This window comes from Heliangelus exortis, chromosome 19, assembly GCF_036169615.1.
Source record: "Heliangelus exortis chromosome 19, bHelExo1.hap1, whole genome shotgun sequence".
Classification (NCBI taxonomy): Eukaryota; Metazoa; Chordata; class Aves; order Apodiformes; family Trochilidae; genus Heliangelus; species Heliangelus exortis.
Window position 1 is genome coordinate 11,648,248 of NC_092440.1, and position 16,982 is coordinate 11,665,229.

General features: G+C 50.8%; 2 protein-coding genes across 2 annotated transcripts; both read left to right on the plus strand.

Moving 5' to 3' along the window:
• The first annotated feature begins 3,493 nt into the window (after nucleotides 1-3,493).
• Nucleotides 3,494-11,865, plus strand: LRRC43 (leucine rich repeat containing 43). The gene is made up of 12 exons (XM_071762710.1): nucleotides 3,494-4,922; nucleotides 5,012-5,287; nucleotides 5,563-5,673; nucleotides 5,811-5,950; nucleotides 6,196-6,434; nucleotides 7,167-7,339; nucleotides 7,710-7,833; nucleotides 8,046-8,185; nucleotides 8,339-8,428; nucleotides 8,718-8,930; nucleotides 9,392-9,479; nucleotides 11,705-11,865. The coding sequence occupies exons 1-12, from the start codon at nucleotides 4,710-4,712 to the stop codon at nucleotides 11,863-11,865; spliced, it is 1,968 nt and encodes a 655-aa protein (XP_071618811.1). The 5' UTR covers nucleotides 3,494-4,709.
• Nucleotides 11,866-11,928: 63 nt separating this feature from the next.
• On the plus strand, nucleotides 11,929-16,780 carry B3GNT4 (UDP-GlcNAc:betaGal beta-1,3-N-acetylglucosaminyltransferase 4). Its single transcript, XM_071762712.1, has 2 exons — nucleotides 11,929-12,231; nucleotides 12,598-16,780. Exons 1-2 carry the CDS (start codon nucleotides 12,007-12,009, stop codon nucleotides 13,741-13,743), a joined length of 1,371 nt encoding a protein of 456 aa, XP_071618813.1. The 5' UTR covers nucleotides 11,929-12,006; the 3' UTR covers nucleotides 13,744-16,780.
• Nucleotides 16,781-16,982: the final 202 nt, after the last annotated feature.

Genomic DNA, 16,982 nt, shown 5'->3' on the forward strand with positions numbered 1-16,982 from the left:
AATCTTACAATATCTTTAACTTAGGGACCAGAAGCAACTGGCTGAATTGCTGCTTAATAAACCACCAGGTTTTCAGAGCAAAAATACTGTAAAAAAATTACAGTAATAGAAGAATCAAAGCAGTATTTGTTTTATTTAATCTCATTTTATTTAAAGTCCAGGTTTTATCCAATTATAATGACAGAAAATAAGTAAAACCCTTTCAGTATTAAAATATAAAAGTTGAACATATGAATAAATATATATGAACTATATAATTACTTAACTTTATAAAAATATAGGGCACTAGCAGAGAAAAGTACAAAGTCAGTCTACTGACAAGCCACTTTAAAAAAAATAATTGCAAGATAAAAATATAAAGAACATTAAAATTGCTGAAATCCTGCTTTCCTGCTTGCTTATTTTTGGCTTGATTAGTTAATTAAATCACTCTGGCTAGATTTAGCCAATCCTTTTTATATGCTCCTGCAAATAAACCAGTATAAATAGTTTTATAATAAATATAATTAATAACTTAAGATATTTATCCTTTAAATATTAAATTAAAAACTAGTTTATATAGTGATAACACGTTGGGTAGCAACTCCATGAGCAGTGTTGCTCTGGCATCAAACTGATCCCCACTACTGATGGGGGGTCCCAAACCTCGCATCTTAAAGCAGTTGGGTATTTTTGCCCTGGCACATTACATTTCTGAGGAAGAGTAGAGTTTTGTTGTGTTTTTTATATATGTCTCATATTTCTCTAAAACCCTCCAGATGTACATCTTCTTCTCTGCCATCTTCATCCTCTGGACCTGGCTGGGCTCCACCCGGGGGAGGTCCTGGTTGCTGCAGGCGTAGAGCGCGGCGCGTTCGCTCAGCGTCACGTACAGCTGGTTGAGGTTGCCATCCACAAACATGGTTACCTGCTTGCCACAGATGGATTCTATCTCACTCCTCAAGCTTTGCAAAGCGTTGTAAAAGATGTGGAAAGTGCAGCAGTTGCTGTCAAAAGCTGGGCACTCAGGGATTTTCTTCACCATGTCTTCAGCCTGGGGGACAGCAGAGAGCCAGCTCACTGTTCTGGGGCTTACAGAGCTGCACATGTTCTGTAGGGGAGGAAGAAGAGGGAAAAATTACTATTATTATTTTGGTTTATCTTTTCCCTGGTTGCTGCTTCATGTTTGGAAGTCCTGGTGCACACACACCTATCTTTTGGTTTGTGTGTGCTTGGGGTTTTTTGTTACTCGATCTCCGTATTAACACCCACACTCCTTTCATCAGGTAGGAATTGCACACTGCCCGTGGCTCTGGTCGTGATCTATTTTCCATCTTCATTGCCTGCCTGGCCTTGGTTTCAGCTTTTCTTAAGTCTTGGGGGCAAAATTTATTCATGCAAGAGATTTCCTGTGACCTGAGCATATTTTCTTCAGTTTCAGCAAGAGACGGTTTTGATTTCAAGAATGAAATTCAGGGGAAATGTTTGCATTGATTTTTATCAACATGCATACTCTTGGGAGCATGTTCCTAGGAACTGAAATTTGTCTGAAGCATTAACCCTTAGGTTCAGTGCACGTTTTGCCATCTCCAAGGAGAGGATGAGGGAGCAGGTTTTTTGGCAGAAGTGCTCCTGACTGCTTTAATACGAGGCTCAGACTGAAGAGCAAGGCAGGTCTCCCCGTGTTTCCAGTGATCTGACTAAATTCATCAAAAAAAGTGGCTCTGTCAAACCTAGCATGACCCAGAAGACCAAGAAAGGGCAATGTGTTTCTTCTAGAAGATAGCAGGTAGCAGCTAGCTGAGTTGCCCAGGCTTTCCCTAGTTGTCCTCACATTGCTCCAACTCTGTGTGAAAATAATGCCTTTCATCCTGTGTGGAATACAGACCACACTATTTTAGGTCCTAACCCAAATATTTCTTCTGGATTTTTGTAATCAAGAGATTTCTCCACAGACAGACACAGCAAATGCAATGTACACTTACGTAGTTTTTAAACAACTTTGTTGCTTGCATTTCTATCATCCATGCTAAGGGCTTTATTCTGGTAGTAAAATTCTGCAGCTGTCCTGCAGTAGAGTTGCTTTCTCCCGAGGTTGCTTTTATTGCCAAGGAGCCCAAAGGTATCAGTGAACAGAAGAAGATTGCAAACCTGTTAAACTCTGCATTCAAATGAAGAGGGGAAATTAAAAAAAACACAAAAACCAAACCAAAACAAAACAAAACAAAACCCCCCCCAAAAAAAAAAAAAAAAAAAAAAAGAGAGAGAGAGAGAGAGTACCATGGTTAGTCTCAAGCCTCTACATCATCTTTGCAAAACTTCCTGGGTTTTTTGCAGTGTGCTGGATTTGTAAAGCAAGTAGACAAGAAGTGGTTGAGGTAACTATGAACATCAACCAGTGGAAGCTTACAGTGCAGAACCAGGTTAAGTCTCACCCACCTGCTTGGTGCTTCATGGTGGGCTTGGAGAGCAGCTGATGTGGCTGGAAGCTGGCTGGAGGTTGGTGTTCAAGCTGCTTGTAGCCCGGAGTGCTGCAGATGTGGACACCCAAGCTGCATTTAAATACTGCAGGTTTGGCTTGGTTTTTTTGCGGTGGTAGTTTGGGGTTTTTTTTCCTTTTTTAAAAGATTACATCAAAAGTTGGTTCAAATGCATCTGCCCTGATTGTGATCTAGCAGTAGTTTCGGACTGACACCAATGGTGTCCCATACCATCTTTTTTTCTAGGAGTTCAGGATGCTTGGCTTAGGCATCACTACATCATCTACATCCTTGACCTCTCCAAAATGTAAGATTTAGAACCTAAACTGTTGTTTTTTTTTTTAAAAAACGTGGTTGGAGCACACAAGCACACCACTGGTACCCAGAGCCATCAGCCTTCTCCTGCAGGGTCAGAAAGGAAAGCAGAGGAAACCTCTATGAATGCACCTTTGGGATAATGCTCAGTGGCACATACACACTTGTACTTCCCAGCCCTGTCACCTGGAAGGTAGTGGTTGGAAGGTAAATGCTTGTCAAGTCACCAGAAAACTTTCAAGAAACAGCAGTTTGGTGTCAAAATAATCAAGAGTTCTCTTTTCCACATGAAATAATCCATCTCAGAAAATAAAAACTTGATGTGAGCATGAGCTTCTCTGAAGTGCCTGAGAGAGGTACAAGGACTCAGTGCTGAACTGAGTCCCAGGGTTTGAAAAGGGAATGGATGATGGATGATCCATCCATTTCTCCTGGATGATGTTGTACTCAGGTCCCACCACCCTGTAACCTCAGGCCTCAGTTCTTTCCTTGAAGCCACAATAATGGAGATTCAACACAGAAATGGTTCTGCCACGTGCTGCAAGGGAACCCTGGACAGCTGACAGCCAAGCAGAGGGATGCAGCCAGCACAGGGATGCATTTCTTCTTGCACTACCCATGAGCCCAAATGCTAAATAATGGAAAGAAAGAACCAGATACCGTGACTGTGGCCTGAGGCAGACAGTACAGCAGAGTGCTGGAGACCCAGAAAAGGACAGGTCTGGCAGATGCTTTTTTAATTTAAGGTTTTTGTTTTTATTTGGGGGTAAAATGATGACTCTCTGTGATGTTCTTTAGGACAAAGATGAGTACAGATGGTTCTTTCAGGCAGAAGAGTGATATTGAAGGGTTGCTTGTTTGGAAGCACCCAAAAAGCAGGGAGTTTAGTGGCCAGTTGCTGCCTGATGGTTCCTTGCAAGGAATGTGGAAGGTGTGTGAGCTTGCACATCCAAGAGAACATTGGGCAGCCAGCACTGCCAGTCCCCTTCCAGCTGCTCCTGATGGGTGCAGCCAAGGATGGACAGGGAGTTGCAGCTGGTGGTCTTCTGAGAGCAGGGAACATCTCTTTGTGCAGCATTGATGGCAGTGGGGCCCAGTTATTTGTAGCAGTGATACAGATAAGAGAAGCAGCATTCTTACAGCTTGGCTTTCCCAGAAAACATGATTCAACCACTGGTAATGCTTTTTCAAAAATTTGACTTCATTTTCTACTGAGGATGGCAGTTTGCCTGGTTATTCTACTCCACCCTAGCCCTGTCTCTTGGTGTGTGCATGCTCTGCACATCTTTTCCTATCTGTACACAGCTGTGATAAGCTGCTTGGCTGATAAGGGAGCAGATTGACATCTGTCCTCTAAAACCCAACCCAAGTGGAGGTTCAGCTTTCCACCACGTAGCCACCAGATGCCACGGAGCACCTGCGATTCATTTGGTGAAGTTTTGCCCACAGGTTCTGCTCTGTAGATTCCCTGAAGTGGATTTTCTAGCCATTGACTCAACACCTTCTGCTGGAAAAAGCAAATAAACCTCGGAACGTGGAGACCTGAATCTGACCTGAGACAGAGCTGTGCCTTTTGTTCCTAGGACCTATCTACCATTTTCCATGTGTATTTTTAGCTTTGAACTTTGTTTTCCAATGGCCTTGGGCTGCAGTTGCTGCCGTGCCCTGCAGGCAAGTGAAGAGCAGAGCTTCTCCAGCTGAGAACTTGACTGCTTCCTCCCCAAAGCCTGGGTGACACTCAGGATGTGGATAAGTGAAATAGCAAATGCCATGCCACAAATCCCTGCCCAGGGGACAGGGCTGACCCTGCAAACACTGCACTAGGCCACCTTCTCTTTCCCTGGTGGGCAACAGCCCCCAGAATCCAGGGGAGATGCAGAAAACCAGGGATTTTTTCCCAACCCGGCGAGCTCGGTGCCATTCCAGGCTCACTCCATGGCTCTGCTTTTGGAGCTTTGTCCCAGGATCCCGGGGTATCCGCGTCCCTGCCATCTCCTAGCAACAGGCACTCCTGCTGCTGAGCCAGGGGATTCCAGTGCCCTGCTGGGCTGGATGGCAGGACGTGGCTGCTGCAGTGTGTCTGCTGCTTTTCGGGAGCACCTGCGGTGCCTGGCTCTGCAGGACTTCCCCTGTGGCCTTGGCAGCTGGGTAGGGGGTTGGTGGGCACAGCCAGGGGGGAGCTGTGGGCTGCGGGGCTGTCACCACCTCTTTTTTTTTTTTTTCTCCCCTCTCTGCAGAACAGGTCCCGCTGGGATGCACTCAGGAGCCTCTGCAGAGATCAGCCCGGGCTGGGGGCAGCCACAGCAGGGCAGGAGGAGGCTGTGGGAGTGGGTGAGGAGAGCCCTGAGGCACTGATGGAGCTGCTGAGGGACCAGCACAGCCCCTGGGCTCTGCCACCAGGCTGCAACCCCCAGGATCAGCACCTGAGGGAAGTGGCTGTGCTGACACCCAAAGCTGTCCGTGGCCCCAGCCTCTTCCAGCTCATCAGGTCCCTACGGATCGTTGGCAAGGAAGTAAGTGCAGACCATAAAGCTACCCAGCACCAGGCCAGGGAACCACATCTTCCCGTAGGGAGGGAAAACATCCTGAGAAAAGGACACCTTCCCCACCCCAGGGTCTTCACAGATGCCACTGTTGCAGCTGGGGTAGAGCTGCTGCCCCCCATCCTACCTGGCATGTGGCACCAATCCATGTTACCCATGTGTCACAGGGATCAACACTACAAGTCCCTGTCCCCTTGGCCACGAGGTGGCTCAAGGACACACTGGACAAACCCAGCTCTCTACAGGTGGAGGAGGTGGATGAGGGTCTGTTGCAGTTTGAGCAGCTGGAGGAGCTCATCCTCAGTACCAACCTGATCAGCAGGATCACCTCAGCTAACCTGCCCCAGACACTGAAGGTGAGCAAGTGATGCCTTGTGACAGCAGGATGAGGAGGAAGGTCCTGTCTGGGAACACAGCATGAGTTGAGCAGCTCAAAGATAGTGCCAGGAACAGCTTATTGCAAAGTATTTGTTGTTCCCTCTGTCCTGGGCAGGTTCTGGAGCTCTGCTGCAATGCTGTGGCTGATCTGCAGGACCTGTGTGCTCAGCCTCTTCCAGAGCTGCAGCACTTGGGGCTGGGATACAACAGGTTGTGCAGCCCCTGGCAGGACAAGTACCTCACTGCAAACTGCTGGTAATGCCACAGGGTGAATGTGGGATTCTGAAGGGGAGGTGGGCAGATGAACAGATGACCCCGTGTTAGGAAAGTGCAGCCCTTTGGCAGGGTTGTTTCTTGAGATTGTTCCATTGGATTTCCCAGTTTGACCCAGTTTGTGCTGGGGAAACGTAATACTTACTTCTTTTACAACCCAGGGCAGTACCTCTCTATCCTCAGGTGGATGCTGTTTGTTTACCCTTTTCTCTGTGTTCTTTCCTTAGGCCAAATCTTGTCTCCCTTGACCTGAGCTATAACAGCCTCACGGATCTGCTGGATCTGGTCTCCCAGCTCTCCAGTCTGCAGAAGCTCCGCATCCTGCTGCTCCAAGGGAACCCCCTGGCTCTCATTCCCACGTACAGAGGCTTCCTTGTGGACAGCCTGCCCAAGCTCTTCATCCTTGATGACATCCACATAGAGCCTGAGGAGCGGGACCAGTTCCATGGTTTGGCAGGGCAGCCAGGTGAGCCTTTGCCTTTGAACCTCTCCATGCTGAACTTGGGATTGGGGAGGTGGTTTCCTTGTGGTTGAGGTAGGAATCATCAGGGCAAACTCTGGTTCCAGTACTGACTTCCTTCTTGCCCCTCCTCAAATGGAGATCTTTCTGTGTGCCTTTTTACCCCACTAGTACAAGTAGTAATCAAGGTAATTTTAGCTCTAATGAGGTCCAAAGACTGCAGGAAAAAGCTAATCTTAGCATTGCTTTCATGTCGTGGCCTCCTCCCATCTTTGCCATCTGGAGACCATCCAGATTCAGATTGTGTTTCCCTCTGGAGCTCCAGAAAGAGGAGTACTTCAGGATGGGGAGGATGCTCACATCTTTGCTGCTCTGTCTGCATGAAGCATGTGCCACCTCTACAGTGTGGCACATCCCCAGCTGGGATGACAGCAGGAGACTGGAGACACACAGGGTGGGAAGCCCCTCCTGATGGCCCCTACTCAAAGAGTTTATGGGCTGGTTGTGCTCTTTGGAGTCTAAAATGATAATTGGGGAGGCAAAGCAACCAAGCCAGATGTTTGCATGGCTTTGGGGTGACCCCATGTGGCAGTGGCTTGTCACAGCTTTAGCATAGGGTGGCAGGGAGGGATGCCAGGTGGTGGGATGTGGGGTCCTGGGGGCTTCCACTTGCTCTGTACCATTCTTGCTCTAGAAGGAGCACACTGCATCTTCTTAGAAAGATTGTCTTCCTTCTAGAGCTGATCAGGAGTGAAGCACGAGTGGTTGTGAGTATTGGGGAAATCAAGGGAGTCCCTGTTCCTTGTGAGCAGCTGGAGGATGGCTCCAAGGATTCAGTGGTCACCTACAGCTACTGTGTGACATACGAGTTTGCAGAGGGAGAGGAGATCCAGGACAGCAGCAGCACTGAGGTTTGTGCTCCTGAAAGCAACAGGCCGTGTCAGACCACAGCAAGGGGGACTTCACCTCCAGGCTGAAGAGTGAGATTATTTGTAATGGAGCTGTGTGGGCAGCAGCAGCACCAAGGACAGAGTTCACATGTGGCCACATCTGGCAGGACAAGACCCTGCTGGCCACGTTCCCTGTCCCTTTTGGGGAGCCCACTGTATGTGGGAGTGCATTAATGGACCCTTCCTGGCAGACCCCTTCCTCAGCACTCATGCCCCTTCTTCCCATGATGAGGGTGGGCTGGGGAGTGGGCTTTCAGAAGCAGCTCTACCCCCTGGTCCTGATGCAAACCCAACCAGACAGGCCCTGCCAAGAGATCCCTTTCTATTCCAGGATACAAAAATCCATCAGAGTCCTGTGGTGGCCACCCTGGATATGGACAGCTCTGCTCAAGACACAGAAGAAGCAAGGAGCCCACAGGAGCCTGCAGCCACGGTGGAGTCCAAGGCCCACTCTGGTAATTAGGAATTACAAATCCCCTGTCCCACTGCTCAGTTTATGGCTCTTCCTGGCATGTGGGGGCATCAGGTCATGCTTCTCAGTGTGGGCTGCAGCTGGGCTGTTACTGTGGCTGGTGGATAATAAATTGGCACCACTTGTGTCCCAGGGGTCCTTCTGTCCTCAGTAAGAAGAGGTCTCTCCTCAGACCTTTTTTGTGTCCCTGTGCAGCAAAGGTGTTTGCCACTCCTGGAATGCCATGGGAAGAAACCATCGACTGCAGCTACAGGAAGGAGCACGTTGTGAAGGACTTGGTGGGGCTGAAGTCCTACTTGGCAGCAGGAACAGTTGTCTCAGTTGTGGAGGAGAAGGTGAGTGTGTGGCAGAGCTGGATGGAAAAAGCTGCTGGGAGACCCAGCAATGTATTGTGTTCCCTCTGGGAGGCAGCCTGGGATGACACTGACCCTGGGCCAGGGTTCTTGGGTGTCCCAGAGCCTGCAGCACCAGCTTCTCTCTCCGGGCAGGTGGTTTCCTGGCCTGTTGATTCTGACCCAGAAGAAAATGAAGTCGTGAAGGAGAAACCAAAAAAGGGGCCACGGAAAGGCAGCACCAAGGTAGGGTGCTGAGGGAGAACAACATCCAAACTCATCTGAGCTGCAAAGATGATGGTGGAGGAATGAGGGCCTTTCTTCTGGGCCAGTTTGGTGTAGTCAGAGAATGTCCCTGTCACCTCAGACCTCTCACCAAAGTTCCCCCTTACTGTGGGAGGGAGGCAGAAGCTGATATACACACATCTCAGTCTGGATGCAGTGGTGGGTAAGGGGCTGGGTTAGGGTTGCTTGCTGTCTGGTAAAGGGACCCCAGCCCTCTGATGAGCTTTGTCCCCATGCTGGTGTCCTGTAGGGTCCTGTGCCCAAAGAGGAGAAAAAGGAGAAAAAGCAGAAAAAGAAGAAAAAGCAAAAGCCCCGTGAATTCCGCAGCGACCCTCCCATTCAGAAGACCCTGGGCACAATGAGGGTGACCTTGGAGACCCTGGTGGCCACTGAGGACCTGGTGGCAACTGTGTGTGACTTTGGGGTCCTGATCACTGAGCAGCCACCAAGTCTGGAGGAGAAGGTAAATAGTGTGTCCTAGCTGGCTCAGGCATCCCTCCTGTCCATCCCTCAGCTTTCCACTCCATAAAATAAGGCTGAAATAATCCTGCCTAAGCATCGTTAAACACAACTAATATTGTTATTTAATGCTGATATTTGCAATGAGTACTCTTTTTCTGTGGGCCAGGAAAATCGATGAGGTTATTTTTCCAACTGAGAATGTGAAAGTAACCACTTGTGTGTACTTCCTCTGGTGCCCTTTCTCTCTCTCTCTCTCTCTCTCTCTCAGCATGGCAACACTCACCAGCTGTACCAACACTTTCTGTTTCCTAGATTTTCTTCTCTGAGCAGTCCCACCGCTGTGCTCCTGCCTCCCTTCACCCCTTCCCCCTTTAAATCTCAGTGGCAGAGCCCACATGCTGGACTGAACGTGGGGCTGTGAATTTCAACACAGCCTAACTATGGAAACATCTCTCTCCTCAGGACAAGAAAAAAGGCAAAGACAAGAGCAAAAAACCGAAAGCAGAAAGAGCAAATCAGGCCAGCAGGAAAAGCTCGGTGTCTGCCAAAGGTGATGGAGACTGGAACTGGCTGGGTTGAGAGCTGTGTGTGTGAGGGCAAACAGCGTCGGGGCCGGGCCGGGAGGCAGCCGCAGGTCCCCACCGCGCTGCCAGCGCTGCCGAGCCCGGTGCTTACTCACATCCTGAGCCCGGGGCTGTGAATGCGGCCATTGACTGCGGGGGCTGCGGGGTTAGACACACGCCCGGACACCTTGGTGAAGCAGTGAGCAGGCACCGAGGGTGGGCTGTGCTGGGAGCCCAGCTCTGCGGGCCAGAGGAGGAGGGGAGAGGAGATTTTTTGGGGTGCTGCCCGCTGAGCTTCGGCTGCTGAATGTGGGCAGTGGTGTGGGCTGAGGCTGAGCTGGGTGGAGTGCTGTCTGGGAGGCATAATGAGGTCCTCATCCGTTTCCAGCTCTCATCCCAAAGCACTTTGCAGGGGGGATTACTGTTCTTTCGGGCTTAGGGATGAGATGCAGAAGAGATGAAATGCCCAGGGAGCCTCAGATGCCCAAGCCACCCCATGGTGGGGCTGGGAACACCCCCAGAATGCTGTCCCCCATGTTGAGGCCACCCTGTCACCTGAGGGGTGTCTCCTGCCTCCCCAGTGCAGAGCTCATGGTCTGCTGAGCCAGAGTGCTTAAACCACTGGAGACAAACCTCACCCTGCCTCTTGCAGGTTATTTTTCCAGCATTCTTGTTTTGACTGCAAAAACAGCAGTGCCAGCACATCGAAGGGATAATGAAGAGCAGGAGGAAGTTGGGGGGGGGGGGGGGAGGGAAGGGGGTGGCAGGACAGCTCTGAAAAGCTGTTCACAGGTCTAGGAGAGCACTGAGCAGGCCAGACTGCCCCAGCACCACTTGGAGCTACCAAAGGAGCCTTGTGTCCCTGCTCTGACATGAGATTTAGTCACTGATTTAAGAGAGCAATTAATCCCATTTCCCAAGAGATCTATCCATGTACAGTCACTCATGGCAAGGTCCCTTTCTTTAGGGAGGATCTCACAGCCCTGGGCTGTGTCTGTACTTGAGGAAGCCTGATGGCCTTTCCAGCTACCTGAGAAGAGGGAAAAAACTTGAATTATTGTTCCCCACAAGAAGCTGTGTGCTTGCTGTGTGTGCTCAGGCTGCTGCTGAAGCAGGGGGCTGCTGCTATGCCACTGAAGTTTAGCAGTGGTGATTTTTTACTTCCCCTTCCATCTCAGCACCTGTGGTCACTGTGCATGATAGAGGTTTTTTCTTCAGCCTAAGTGAGAAAGAAGCCCATCTGCAGGATGTTGTGTGGCCACAGATGGTGGTGGCTGCACAGAAAGCCACTGGTGACGCAGGGGACCCAGAGTGATAAATGGTTGAGATAGCACTTGGCTTGGTGTCTCCTTATGCCTGTGCAGGTGGCAGCTGGCTGACCACCTCCCCAGGTTGCTGCAATCTTCAAGTGCAGATTGCAAAGAGGTAGTGCCTGAAGATTTGCTGCCCCCACACCTTGCTACCCCCAGCACCGTGGCCTTGTGCTCCCTGGTGACTCAGGGCTCAAAGTACAACCTGGCTGTGGGGGCAGGTGGGCTGCTTGAGTGCTGCTGCATGTCTGTGAACCCTGGCTGCTCCAGCAGTCACCAAACCACACTGTAGTCACTTGGAACTTGCTTATCACCTTGTGTAGAGTGGACCCACCGTGGAGCTGTGGTGGTGGCCGTGGCCTGAAGCACTGGGGATGGGCTTCAGTGCAGCTCAGGCTGCACAGGGACCCACACGCTGGCAGCCAGGAGCTGGGGCTGATTTGCATCCCTCCCTCAGCAAATGCACACAAATAATAAGTCCTCTCAAAGGGATTGGGAGCCCTTCCAGGCAGCTCAAAGAGGGAAGGCAGCAAGCTTTGTCTCACTTTGCCCTGACATGGAAGGACATCTTGGAAGTATTCTCACGTAGGTCTCATTTTATCCCACACTAGTTTCCAGGATCCCTGAAATTATTTATTTCTGCATCTTTATCTTTTTTTCCCTAGGGCTTACGAATGAATTTAACAACAAAAAGTGAAATTGCACCCAGCCCCATTGCATGCTTGCAGATGCTTTTTGGGCTTCTTATCTGAAGTCATATTCAGACAGATTTTCCCTCAGGGCCCGGAAGTCAGTGGTGGTGCAGTGGGCATCCCCCTGCACACTGCTGCCTGGAAGGTGACTTACTCTGCCATGATGCTGACTTACTCTGCCATGAAGTTCCAAAGCACTTCTTTCCACAGGAAAAAGGGAAAACACAGTCTGTGCTGAACCGGAGGAGGGTGAAGTGCTCGAGCCGGTGCCTCTGACAGTTCAGTTCCAGATGCAGCTGCTCCGGTGGCCCTTGGCAGATGCCACCCAGAGCCAGGAGAGTGAGACCACGGCAGCAGGGAAGACCCAGTAATGTGGCTGTAGCAAAAGTGTGAGTGGGAAATAAACCCCGCCGGGACACTGCCTGGCCCCTGGTTTAGCTGGGAATTGCCACGGGGGCTCGTGGTTGCTCAGTGCCGGGTGCTGGTGTGCGGGTGGTAGGGCTGGGTGTGCAATGTGGGGTGTGCAAGGTCGGGGGTGCAGTGCCCGGGGTGTGCAGTGCCCGGGGTGTGCAGTGCCCGGTGCCGGTGTGCCGTGCCTGGGACACGTTGCCCCAGTCCTGGTGCCAGCCCCGTGTCCCGCAGGGGGGGCGGGGCCGGGGCCGGGCCGGGGCGGTTCGGTCTCCTCGGGAGGTGCCGGAGCGAGGGCAGCTCCTGGTAGATCGCGGTCGCGGCTCCCGGTAAGTCTCGATCGCGGCGGCTCTGCGGACCCGGGGAAGGTGGGTATGGGTTGTACCGGGGCTACGGGCGGTACCGCGCAGCACCGGGCTCCCAGCCCGCTCTCCGCCCCCCGAGCTGGGCCGGCTCTCCCTGGGGCGAGGCTGTTGGCGGCTCCCCCGGGGTTTTCGAGCAGCTGTCACAACGCTCCCGTCCTCGCCGGCAGCACCTGGACTTGGTGACACTCGAGAGACAGCGGCGAGGGGAAGCGCCGAGTCCGGTCCTGGCGGCTCCCCTGGACCGGGTCCTGCGGTCGGTGGCTGCGGGCTGGGAGCGCGGCGGGTGTCGGGGCCGGTGCCCAAACGGGTTCTCTTCTTCTGCCCGCACAGGGCCGGGGTTCCGGGCCGGAGCTTGCCATGTATCCCAGGATTAAAAGCCTCGCGCTTTACGCCTTGTCAATCACGCTGCTGGGCTGGGTTCTGTACGTGAAGAAAGAGGCAAAGTTGGCAGCGTCGTCAGCGAACCAGAAAGTGGATGTAGAGAACCCTAAAGTGAAACCTTTGGTCATGGAGAACGCTGAACCCAGCAAGTGTTTGCCAGACTTGACCCTGGCCAATTCCTCTCTCGCCCTCCCAGAGCTTCACCGCATCTTCCTCACGTACAGGCACTGCCGGAACTTCTCGGTCCTGCTGAAACCTTCCAGGTGTAGCAAAGAGACTTTCCTCTTGCTGGCAATCAAGTCTTCCCCCATCAACATAGACCGCCGGGTGGCAATCAGGAACACCTGGGGGAAGGAGGGGTCCATCGGCGGCAAGCAGGTCAGGTTGGTGTTCCTCCTGGGGCGCTCGGAGGCCAAAATCCAGGTGCAGCCCTTGCACCAGCTGCTGGAGTATGAGAGCCAGGAGTTTGATGACATTGTGCAGTGGGATTTTGTTGACAACTTCTTCAACTTGACCCTGAAGGAGCTGCACTTCCTCCGCTGGTTCATGGAGGACTGTCTGAACGCCAGCTTCGTGCTGAAGGGCGACGACGACGTCTTTGTCAACACGTACAACATCGTGGAGTTCCTCCAAGAGCTGGACCCCGCACAGGATCTTTTTGTTGGGGATGTGATCGCCAACGCCCGGCCCATCAGGAACACCAGGGTCAAATACTTTATTCCAGAATCCATGTACAGAGCCCCCTTCTACCCCCTCTACGCGGGCGGAGGGGGCTACGTGATGTCCAGAGAGACAGTGCGCCGCCTCCAGAGCACCGCAGAGGGCACGGAGCTCTTCCCAATAGATGATGTCTTTGTAGGAATGTGCCTGTTAAAGATGGCAGTGACCCCAAAGAACCACGCTGGCTTTAAGACTTTCGGGATCCAGAGACCTTTCAATCCTTTTGATCCCTGCTTGTACAAAGGGCTGATGATTGTGCACAAGCTAAACCCGACTGAGATGTGGATCATGTGGACGCTGGTAAAGGATGAGAGCATTAGGTGTGCAGTGTCAGTAACACACAGCTACAGAGGGGCTTGGAAGAGGAGCTACTGATGAGGAGAGGACAGCAGGAATTTGACTGGTGACAGACACAGGGTACTGGAACTAAAAATCGGGTTGTGGTAGAAACGTATCCTCTACTAACAGACTGTACTTGAGCCCTAGGGGGTTGTTTTACTGTAAGTCTTTTTTCTGTTGTTGGGTTACTGGAGCAGGTGAACTGTCACAGGGTGGGGATGTGGTGTAGGGGATTTGGCTCAGTTCCTCCCAGACTGGACCCAGGGGAAGTCACATCTACCACAGGGACGTGAGTGAGGGGCCACCAGCTATGGAGGCTTTGCAACACCAAGGCTGGTGTCTGACTACCAGGCAGATTCAGTCTCGTGTGGGAAGGCTGATGATGACTAATGAGTGACAGAGCACTTGAAGTTACTTGAAAGGGTAGAAGAAAGGCCGCTACACTGCAACTCTGCTGTCCCAGGCCAGCAATCCCACAGGTCCTACTGGACAGCAGGAGAAGGGGAGTGGATTGGAGGGAGGGGAAAAAAAAAAGCCTCAAAAATGTATTGCCTTAACACAGCATAATGATCCAAGGGTCTGGGCTCCAGCTCAGGCTGTTTGGATTTTCCAGGAGTTTATTACAGGTTTATTTGCACTGGAAGTTTTTGCACAAACACTTTCTGATTGGGTTGGAGAGGATCAAGTATGTCCTGAATAATCATGGTGGTAGTTACAGTGGCTGCTGTAGCTTTTCACATTGTGTGGGAAGTGTTCTGCTGCTGTTGTAATGTTGGGAATAAATAAAATACAGTTTTGAAAAGTGTTTTCATAGGAGTATTCCTGAAAGCTGAGGGAACCAAAAGCTCAGAGAATGCTGAGCATTTGCATTCAGGAGTCGTTGATACTGAAGCAGAGAAGGTTATGTGGCAATGGAAGCTTGCCACTTCCTTTTCTGTGAGCAGCCACTGGTTGCTGCCCCTGTCCAGGCAAGAAGTGTTGCTGCAGAAGTGATTAATCTGTGAGTGGGCTGGAGCTGCTAATTTGAGGAAAGACCAAATATGAAACTGCGATTTGGTGACCCTTTTACATAGCTTACCAGCTTCAGGGTGTCTTGCTGCTAGGTGAGAAGCTGCTGTGCTGTTTGTGAGCAGGAAGCAGCCTGAAAGCTTAAGGAAGAAGTAAAAGGAAGAGTGTGATTACAGAAATCAGAGCACTTAGTGTTGGGCTGGTGTCACTGCTGTCCAGTACCAGCTGCCCAGTGCTCACCACACAGATGTGTGTGGGAGCTTTTGGAGGTGCCTGAGAAGAACATTCAGGAGGTGGTTTCTTGTACTGCAAACTGAGAGACAGATATCCTGAGAGCAGAGGTGTGATGAGCATTAGGGGCAGGCTGGCTGCTCACCTTCCAGTGTGGTGTTGCAGTGCTGTGTCACCTCAGGCTGAGGGACTCCTGGCAGCAGGGCTGCTCCTTTCCTTGTTCCATCTCTTGCTGCCTTGGTTTTCTGAAGCACCTGGTGTAGTCCCTGCTGAGCCCTCTGGTGTCACCCAGGCTCTTGTGGCAGGAGTTACCACTCACCCGAGCTGTTCCTGTGCCAGATGTGAGTAGGTGTTTGCCTGAAAAAAATGTTTTTCCAAGGGTGAGCCTGTGTGTGTGTGTACATCCTCAGTAGGGTCTTGTGCAAGCTGGTACTGCATCTTCTCACCACAGCCCTGACAGGGATTAATTATCTGTGTTAGAGCTGAGAAACTGTCTACACATACTTTCAGGTATGTTGGGTGTGTAAACAAGGCCTGAGTATCAGCAGTAAAAGTGAGTTTTGGGGCACTGCTGCTTGTTCCAAAGAAGAGATTGGACAGGACAGGTACCATGGTACCCTGTGAACACACAATGCTGTGGCAGCATTTTTCTGAGCCATGAGATGATTCCAAATGCCAATCTGTAACATGATACAGAGTGTGATGGCACGTGTGTTGTGGGCTTAGGGGTATTGTGCTATTTAAGGTGTGGGACTCTTTCCCACCCTGTTTTGGAGGTGAGATGGAGCCACTTGTGCTCCTCACTCTCACTGTGACTTGACTGCACTGACCAGTTGGTTCCTGTCCTGTCTGGGGGTTTGGTGTGTGGGTACAGCCTGGGAGAGGAGCAGGGCATAGAGTGAGAAGTGGAGCAGCAAGGGGGCTGGGAGCAGGCTCTGAAAGGGGGAGACTGGCAGCAGTGCTTGTGTGTCTTCTGCTGTGTCTCTGCAACACAGCATCTGAGGAGAGTTCTTGTGGCATCCTGAGAGGAGCACAACCTCTGTGTGCATTTGAGTCACTGGCTTGGCAGTTGTGCTTAAACTGCAGCCTGTAGCAAACTGGAGCAGTTGTGGTCAGAGGCTACCCTGGAGCAGCTGGCTTAGAGGGTGCAGTTGTGTCACTGCTGCAAATAATCTGCCTGTGTTAGTGTTGCTTGGTTGTTATTTATTTTGGTTGGTTGGTTGGGTTTTTTTGTGTGTTTGTTTTAGTTTGTTTTATTTTTTTAATAGTGCTGGATCCAGCCCTAATCCGTGTTTCCCAACTCCTGGAACAGCAGCACCCAGTGAGGAGCAGGAAGAAGGAAAGGTGGCTTCTTAATTCCTTTACTATTTAATCTGTAAATGTAGAGTGCTGTGCAGCTGAGGGTGCATTGGCTCAAAAGGCAGGCACAGTGAGACACAGCAAAGTTCATGCTACAGCTGAAAAACTCCTAGTCAAGCATGACTCAAGGCTCAGTTTAGTTACAGCAACCTCAGTACAGATGTTGTGCAGGTATTTGGGGTGAAAAACCTGTAATGTGTGTTTTCTTACAAAAACTTGATGAATGGTGATTACCTGACTCACATCTGCAGTGGCAATGGCCTAGTGGATGCTGTTCTACAGAGCAGTCTCAGTTTAAGCTGTCATTGTCTAAACAGTTGATATTGTGAATTTCACATGAAGTGAGCAAGTTAGGAAATGGAACAGTGAAAGACACCTCTGGTTTTGAAGCCTGCAGTGAAACATTAAGCTTGCAAAAAGAGAGCATAAATTTCCTGAAATTTGTGCTGGAAAGCATTAAAATATCAAAAACTCACTTTGGCTCCCTGCTTTGCAAAGAAGTTCACAGCAGTTGCCACAATGACTTTGTTTATAACCACAGAATCTTGAAAATCAAATCTTCTTCCTGGGGATGCAAAGTGTCCTACCAGTGGTGAAAGATGTCACTGGACTGAGCTGCAGAAGTTCACACAGAGAAGCCTGGGTAACTCCACTGGAGGTTTTCAGCTCTCCAGCAA

What these genes read in the sequence shown, in the direction of transcription:
- LRRC43 (XM_071762710.1), top strand. Translation starts at nt 4,710, where the DNA reads ATGGCTCTGCTTTTGGAGCTTTGTCCCAGGATCCCGGGGTATCCGCGT. An exon ending in ACCTGCCCCAGACACTGAAG is followed by an intron (nt 5,674 to 5,810) that starts GTGAGCAAGTGA and finishes TGTCCTGGGCAG; the next exon opens with GTTCTGGAGCTCTGCTGCAA. An exon ending in CACCAAGTCTGGAGGAGAAG is followed by an intron (nt 8,931 to 9,391) that starts GTAAATAGTGTG and finishes CTCTCTCCTCAG; the next exon opens with GACAAGAAAAAAGGCAAAGA.
- B3GNT4 (XM_071762712.1), top strand. Translation starts at nt 12,007, where the DNA reads ATGTGGGGTGTGCAAGGTCGGGGGTGCAGTGCCCGGGGTGTGCAGTGC. An exon ending in GATCGCGGTCGCGGCTCCCG is followed by an intron (nt 12,232 to 12,597) that starts GTAAGTCTCGAT and finishes CTGCCCGCACAG; the next exon opens with GGCCGGGGTTCCGGGCCGGA.